The sequence below is a fragment of the Condylura cristata genome, unplaced genomic scaffold (assembly GCF_000260355.1).
Source record: "Condylura cristata isolate star-nosed mole 26May11 unplaced genomic scaffold, ConCri1.0 scaffold00045, whole genome shotgun sequence".
Taxonomy (NCBI): domain Eukaryota; kingdom Metazoa; phylum Chordata; class Mammalia; order Eulipotyphla; family Talpidae; genus Condylura; species Condylura cristata.
Genome location: NW_004567146.1, coordinates 3,300,093 through 3,308,511, shown reverse-complemented (window position 1 = coordinate 3,308,511; position 8,419 = coordinate 3,300,093). Strand labels below are relative to the sequence as shown.

Here is an 8,419-nt window from a genome sequence, read left to right as displayed (position 1 = left end):
ATGAGACATCACAAGAACTTCCTGACACAAGACTTCTTAAACCCTTGGAGATCAGTACACAAAATGAGATGTAATATCTTCCTTTATTTGAATAGAATTTAAAGTAAAATGAGATGAAATAGACAAACTGAAGATAATGGTCATTCAAGATTTCCTCTTGCTGCTAGCATTCAATTCTTGTTAGCTGTGGGTCATCAAGAACTCCTGAGTTGCCTGCTTAATATTTAACCTATGTTAAGCCACCTAAGCCTCCCAACTAAATCAAGAGCAATGTGTTATAGTTGTTATATCGTTCTCTCTTTTATACCAAAATCACCAAATTGGTTTTCATGCAAGCAGGTAGAGGATGAGTTAAGTGTTTCCCAAAAAAGAACATGTTTTATAAAGCACCTCTTCTCATTTATTCCTTCAGATGGCAGTAGAAAGTCACATGCTTTTTTCTCAGCTTTTTCATGGCTTTCTTCATATCAGCATTTCTGAGTGTGTAGATGAGGGGGTTCAACATAGGTGTGATCACTGTGTAAAAGACAGACACTATCTTATCCACAGAGAAGCTGCAGAAAGGTCTCAGGTAGATGAAGACACAGGGCACGAAGATCAGGCTGACCACTGTCAGGTGGGAGGCACAGGTAGAGAGGGCTTTGATCTGGCCCTGGCGGAAGCGAGTCCTCAGGGTGAGCAAGATAACAGCGTAAGAGAAGAGCAAGACCAAAAAGCAGACAAGAGATAGCAGACCACTGTTCGACACCATTAGCACCTCTATCACATAGGTGTCCATGCAGGCTAACTTGATGACCTGGGGGACATCACAGTAGAAGTTGTCTAACTTATTGGGGCCACAGAAAGGCAGCTGAATGACCAGTATGACCTGTGTGATAGAGTGGACAAAACCCCCACACCAGCAGGCAATAACCAACTGAAAGCAGAGCTGACGATTCATGACTGTCAGGTAGTGCAAGGGATTACATATGGCCACATACCTATCGTAAGCCATGACTGTCAGCAGAAACATCTCACTGGCTCCCAGAAAGTGCAAGAAGAACATCTGGGACAAGCATCCTGGAAAAGAGATGACCTTTCCCTGGTGGAGGAAATCCCCTAACATCTTGGGAATAGTAACACAACTCAGACATAGGTCAATGAAGGATAGATAACCCAAAAAATAGTACATAGGAGACTGGAACAGGTGAGCATCAGCTTGGACTGTTACTACTATCAAGAGGTTTCCCAGGACAATGCCCATGTAAAGCAACAAAAATATTAAGAAGAGAACTAGCTGCAGCTCCCAGGAGGATGAGAGGCCAAGAAGAACAAATTCTGTCACTGTAGAATCATTTTCTTTTTTCATCAAGTCAAGAGTATCATGTGACCTAGATAAAGAATTAAGTTGAAACAAGAGAGAGATTTAAGTTAGACAAAAGGCAACATGTGCACACATACACACACACACACACACACACACACACTTACATAGTGTGTGGGTTTTGTAGAATCATTCCAAGATGAAAAAACTTAAGCAAGTTTTATATGATAGGAAATAGACCAATTTACATCTCAACCAACTATTCACATAAGGCTTTTAGTTTATATTTACACGACAAGGATAGGAGACAACAATCTGAGCAGGAAGTGATAACAGCATTATTCCATTTTTTAACAGAAAAAAATTACAATTTTCCTTAAGATAAGTGCTCTGGAATGAAGTATCTACATTCAATTCCCAGTACTACCATCAACCAGGGACCTCAGAGGACGTATTAAAACTGAGTTTGATTCTTTATTCTTTCATTTTAATATAAACATAAATAAATGTCCCAAGATAGTTTGGAGAGTCATATATAATTTATTAGTGTCACACACACACAGACACACTCACAATGACTAAGTCCCTCAAAATGAGGAGGGATGTATTTTTTATACATCTTTGTACTCACACCACAATGTTTAGTGCATAATTTATCAAATTGAAAGAGAAAAGCTCTGTATATGAATTAATAGTGTACCAATGTTGATAATTATTGTATATGTACATGTTAGGAAACAAATTATTTAGGAAGGGTTGAAATGAGTTATATTCTTTGACTTGATTATCCCAGGTTACAAGATTGGGAAATTTGTAAAGACTGGGTAAAAAGAAATAAGATCTTTACCTCTAAACTTTAGGATGAGTAGGACAGTGGCTGGCATTTAATCACTGAAGCATGTACAAAGGAAGCTCCCTATGGCCCATTTTGGAGAAAAGGATAATAAGGGAAATCAGGATTGTGCTGCTTTTTGAATTTTCAACAATCATTGGGTCAATTAATAGAAATAAAACATGTTTTATCCATTTTCTGCTACTGTATGGCTATATTCACCACCAACATTGAGTGGGGATACCTTAGATTACAACTTAAAAGATAAAACAACTGACACATTTCTTCAATTGAAGTAACTAAGAATTAGCAAGTGTCTCTCTTCTAGCTTATGGTATTTTTAGTCAATAACTAGATCAAGACAAAATTTTATATGAGACAAAGTTGGGAGTGGGGGCTATCCCCATTAACATACTCCATGTTGCACTTTGTTCTCTCAAATTATTCAGGGAAAAATACCTGTTATTTATACTGCATGCAGGAATTTATAGAGATGTGGAAGAAAATTATAAAGACATGGCAGAAAAAAATCTGAATTAAAAAATAAAATCTTAATTCTGATAAATCTCTCTCTGGTACATGACTCCAAGATAAAAAATGGGAGGGAGGTATGGGGCCCAGGAGCTGTGAATAACCTCTTCACTGTCTAAAGAGCCAGTACACAGGTACACCTAATTCTACTACCTCCTAAGTAATGAAGAGAATCATATTAGTTACTAGAATCATTTGGAAAACAAAACAATGTAAAAAAAAAAAAAAGCCAGGAAAACATTTGCTAACATGTGTACAGCCCTATTCAATCAAGCTCTGATGCCAGAAATATTTCAGTCTTCATTGGCCATACCAAAGATTATAAATTTCCATGTGGAAATGGCATTTTGCTGTTGTTTTTTTTTTCCAGTTCAGTTACCTAAAATGTTTTGACTTAACAAAAGTAAAGCTTTTCTCAAAACCCTGGATCTAATTTCATGTTGGGAAAACTGGTATGAGAAAGAACCAAAGTTATAAAAAAAAAAAAAGATTAAAAAGAGGTTTCTGAAAACCAAGAAGAAAATAAGAGAATGCAGAACCCAATGTATTGTTACAAGTTATGGCTAAAAAATGTGATAATTTCCTAATGTGATGACATAATAAGCAAAGGGTAGCTATCTTTATTGTACACCTGCTTCCACAGAACAGGTAGAGAATGCAAAGCTTGTATTAAAACAGGTAATATTAAAATCAGATGCAGAACAAGAGTTGACTAAATAAAAGTTTATAGTCATAATCCAAATTACCACAAAACATTCTCTATAGTATCTATGATTTACTTCCTATAAGTAAAAGTATTTAATATTGGGGAATTCAGAACAATGAATATTTTTGGATAATCCTAGAAATTAGTGTAGTAGGATTTGACTAGTAGTGATAATGACATCATTAAATTGCATAAGACAAAACTAGGCAAACTTGGGTCTTAGTTACTTAGTGATACTTAAAGTATGAGCTGAATTCTGATTATTCTTGGATTTTCTTACTAACTCAAGAAATATCTTGCCCTGAGAAAATATGAAAACATATTGTCAATATTTATGGAACATTCACTTTCAGTGTTAATAAAATTAACATGTTTGGTAGAAACATTTCCAACATCTACATTTTTGAAGTCTCTGCTTACAAAAAGAAATTGGGCCTTTGGCTATTTTGAAAGAAATGTAAAGAGCTCTATACCCATCAGCAAGAAAGAATGTCCATCCCAGAAAGCCAGCTTCCACTACATCATTCCCAAGCAAAACCCAGCCGGGTATTGGGAAATATTATTTTAAAAGCCTATTCCATTATCACATCACGTGCTGCAGAGCAGGACCTACCAGTGTATCATGCTTCATCCTGGGAATAACCAAAGAGTTTGCAAAAGTCAATGAAAATGTTTTGAAGTTAGCAAAATGAATCAAAGAGAGTGAGGAATTTAAGTCTTTATGGGAAGGCCCCAAACCCCATAGAGAAAAGAAGACAAAATCAAACTTTTTAAATAATCAACGGTTATTTGTGTCAGCCAAACAGCTCTTTTCTAGTTTTCTGTCAGGGAATGAGAAAGGTCAATACAGAAAATACCATATAAAAAAAAGAAAAGAAATAGATTTGCTAATGGGATTTGTGGTTTTGGTTTTTGTGTTTTGTTTTGTTTTGTTGTTTTTTTTTTCAAACAATAGTGTACACTGTATTTTGCTATTTTCTATTTATCTGTCTGTTGAACTAAAATTATTGTCAGCAGAAGAAATTTGACCATAAGAATAGTGGAAAATAATTTTCCAGTTGAAATTGAACTCCTTTTGGAAGTATCTGTTGTGATTTCTAATTTCTTCTGCAACACCAAGAAATGGACACTATTTGTTGAAGGTGATACTTGTGTGTTTCCTACTGAGAAGGCTGTGATCTTTCAGCTGTAGACTTTGACTTTGTTTGAAAGACAACACTTTAAGTTGCAGTTGTGGAAATGAAGATTTAGCAAAAAGCTCCTGAAATAATTCAGGAAATGGAAAATAGAATCTAAGAGGGACAGAGATTAGGCAAGTTTAAGACAACTATTGCCTTGAGTCCAGCGCCTTCTCTTATATAACAATGATTCTATCTTATCCAAGCCTTACAACCACCTTCCAAGATATCGCAAGTCCTAGAATCCCCTGACGTGAGAAGAATTTCACTGTCATGTGAATGCAAGTATAAACTCTGAGAACAGCTTTTCAAATGATCTATTAAACAAGAATGTCAGAGAACATAGAGATAAGAGGTATAAAAAGGGTGTGAGAGACAAAAAGAGGAGCAGCGGAGATGAGCTTTGAATACATATATCTAAGAAACTTACATCATTGCATGTCAGAAGTATGTGGGCTCAAGAAAGGAGTATGTTAGACTGCTATTCATCCCACCAGCCCCTTCTTTATAGTCTCAGGCCAGCAAAATGAGAAATTCAAAGATGACCATCACAGTCTTTGCCCTAATGCTTCCCTATAAGTCAGACCCTAATTGAGGGCTGACTGGACCAATGGAAAGATCTCCTGTCCCATGGGCCCTGGCTCTGTCAGAGTATGTTTATGGTCCTTATGCCACTGCTCAGCCTAATGAGTGCTGGGATCCCCCAGGGTGCTGTTGTTTGAGTTGTCTGAATCTCAATTCTTGCTAGAAAGTGTACCGTGTGCCTTATAGGCAAAAACAATAAGACCTTAGTGCATAACACAGCCCAGCCCTTTTACCTGCTTTGAGTTGACTTATGTGACACTTCTTTTGCTACCAACTTACCAGGCATCAGCCTGTACCTGAGTAAAATGATTTCTCTGGTGGATCTCAATCATACTTCCCATGAGTAGGTTCCAGAGCTAGGCTAGGTTGGAAGAAAAATACCAAGCTATTACTGAAGCAGTAGAACAAAGGCACTTCCTTCAAGGTGTCATTGAGCATTAAGGCAACACCTGAGTTTCTCAGTGCCTCTGCAGGGACTTATCTACCTGGTGCCTATGTAGCCAGGAAACAGAGCTTTTGTCATTTCTAATTGAATATTACCTATAAATTGCTGCTGTCAAAGTTTAGTTTGTGTGTGTATGTGTGTGTGTGTGTTTTTAAGATTTATTTATTTATTCATATAAAAATGGGGTACAGGCCAGAGATGTGGAGGGTGAGCGGATTCACCAGAGACAGAGGGGGAGCAGAACAGGCAGATTGATGAAGTACCCTACTGAGGGAAGCAGCGGGAGGGTCAGGAGAGGTCTGCGCACCATGTGGATCACCTCTGGGGCAGTCCAGGATCGAACTCATGCAGAAGTGGCTTAAGCTTCTTAGTGCTGTGCTTTAATCCGCTGCACCACCAGGGAGGGCCCCAAAGTTTAGTTTTTGAAAGTTATGAAACATAATTCTCAGCCAGATGATGAGCACATCAAAAATGTATTTAATGCTTTCATGAAGAACAGTGGCATAAAGTCAGTTCCAAAGAGAATATTTAAAAATGTGACTTTGTGTAATCAGAATATAAGAAAGAACAGAAATAAAATTTCTAAGTTACCTGAAAACCAGTTACTATCCTAAAGAGCAAGACAATGCTAATTTGGGAGGTTATCATTCCAGCCACACTAATAAGAAAATTAGCACCACTTAGCTGTTTTCTGTTACATCCAACTGTATGGCCTTACAGGTCTTAAATTTCTTAAACAGTAAATTCAGAGTTAATAAAATTACATTCTTCTAGAATTTGATGACCCTTACATGAGTTTTTTAAACAGTATTTTAATATAATATTTAAAAGATTACATACATACTTGGATTTCACTTCAGGATAAAGGCAGGAAGTATAGTATGCTGGAAGGAACTTACAAGGAATATGCCTTTTGTAAAAGGCATTCTCACTGAGGTCTACTGGTAAGACTTTCCCCTTTTCCTGTGAAGGGACAATACAGGGTAACAAAAAAATGAGCTTTATGTGCATGGTGTAGAATCCACCTTGGCTTAGAAGATTCAGACCCCACAGGAATCAACATCTCCTGTCAGAAGGCCACCAGCAGAGCTGCCAGGGCCCCTGGCAAGAGACATGTCCTCTTACTGGGTAACAGCTCTCAGGAAACCCCAAGTTTACAGATTCTCATGAAAAATGAATAGATCCTTCCTCATCCTCCTAGTCAGATAAAAATTTACTAGTCATAGCACTTTTCCCCTAAGAAATATCACCTAAAAGAATAGTGTTTGCATACCACCATTACTGAGTTATCAATAAACAGAGCTAGGATAGTAATCCAAGATAAAATTTATTCTTAGAAAAAATTTACAGGTACTTTGAATAAAAAAATAAAGTTTCCTTTAAGTATCTGTAACTTTTTTCCATCTCAAGATTTGTCATTTTATTTCACATCTTGGTACAACCACACATTTATAGTTTAAGAAATTATTCTCTTTTGCTCTTGATAAACAAAAATATATTCACTGTCCTACATGTGTATTTGTATTTGTCAATACTGCCACCCATATTAATTATACCTTTTAAACAAAGTAATTGCTATAAATTGAATGTTTGTATCTCTTCAAAATTTTTATATTGAAATTAACTCCCTGTGTTATGGTCTTTGGAGGTAAGGGATTTGGGGTGATTAAGTCAGGAAAGTAGAGCACTCAAGAATGGGATTAGGGTCATTATTAAAAAGAGACTCCAGAGATCTCCCTAACCTCTCCCTCCAAGTAAAGATACATGAATGAACAAAGAAGCAGGTCTTCACCATACATTGAATCTTTCAACACCTTGATCTTGCCCCCAGTCTATGGAATTTTGTTATAGCAGCCAGAATGAACTAACACAATCACTACTCCTCGCTAATATAAAGAAAAATAGAAAGTTGATATTTGAGAATTTGGGACACACAAGCATCTCAACAGAGCAATAATAACTACAGTTTATGATTTCCTAAAGTCATGTGTACCCCTTTTACCTATTTCTTACAGAAGCAAAAATAAACACGTGCCTTAAAATGGTGTAAAGGTAGCTAAACACCCTATCAAACTGCTATTTGGTAGCTAGTCTGTAAAATATACAAATAGGAGTCAAAACTATGCCTGAAAATCAATGATTTTGCATTTTTGAAGTGTCTAGGTGTGCAAATATTTTTATGGACATTTAATGTTAATCCAATGTCTAAAAATTAAAAAAGTACATTGAAAATTTTGTATAAAATGATGCATTGCATAGCAAAGCAACTACTTTTGATAACAAAAATATTTATAAAAAGTAAAATACAACTTAATTGAATGTATATTACCTTTTAAATAATCCTAGAATTAATGCTAGCACATCTGATCAGTGAATCCAGCATGAAAACTTTACTATGTTTAGACTAATTAGTTTTCCATGTAAAAACAAAGTAAATTCTTTATTTTTATGTTAAATATTCGTGTATTATAATTTACCAGGTACTTTATTTCCTTGGGCTTTAGTCAAATTTCCTTTTTTTTACTTTTTATTTTAATCGGGGAAATAGTGGGATACCCAACACCAACTCACTGTGCTTCTTTCCCTAACAAAGTAAATTCTTGCCAAAAAATAAAACTCATGTTTGTGTTATATTCCAAGGTGTTCTTAAAATTATGGCATAAAAACACAATTTTTTCTAAATCAAAATGGTCAGAGATTCATTATGAATACCTGAATTTGGATTCTTACATATGTTTTCTTAGTTAGTACTTTCTGTCAGAAGTGTTTTCTTTTTTCCTTAAAAGTTTAACCTATTTTTGACAAAGGAGCAAAGAAGATACAATGGAACAAAGAAAAT

General features: G+C 35.8%; 1 protein-coding gene across 1 annotated transcript; it reads right to left on the bottom strand.

Annotated features, from left to right (window-relative positions):
• Window positions 1-400: 400 nt before the first annotated feature.
• LOC101625143 (olfactory receptor 4Q3-like) lies at window positions 401-1,348 on the bottom strand. Its single transcript, XM_004694565.2, has one exon. The coding sequence runs from the start codon at window positions 1,346-1,348 to the stop codon at window positions 401-403; it is 948 nt and encodes a 315-aa protein (XP_004694622.1).
• Between the last annotated feature and the right edge of the window lie 7,071 nt (window positions 1,349-8,419).

Excerpts from the sequence above, each read along its gene's own strand:
- LOC101625143 (XM_004694565.2), bottom strand. The coding sequence starts at position 1,348 with ATGAAAAAAGAAAATGATTCTACAGTGACAGAATTTGTTCTTCTTGGC.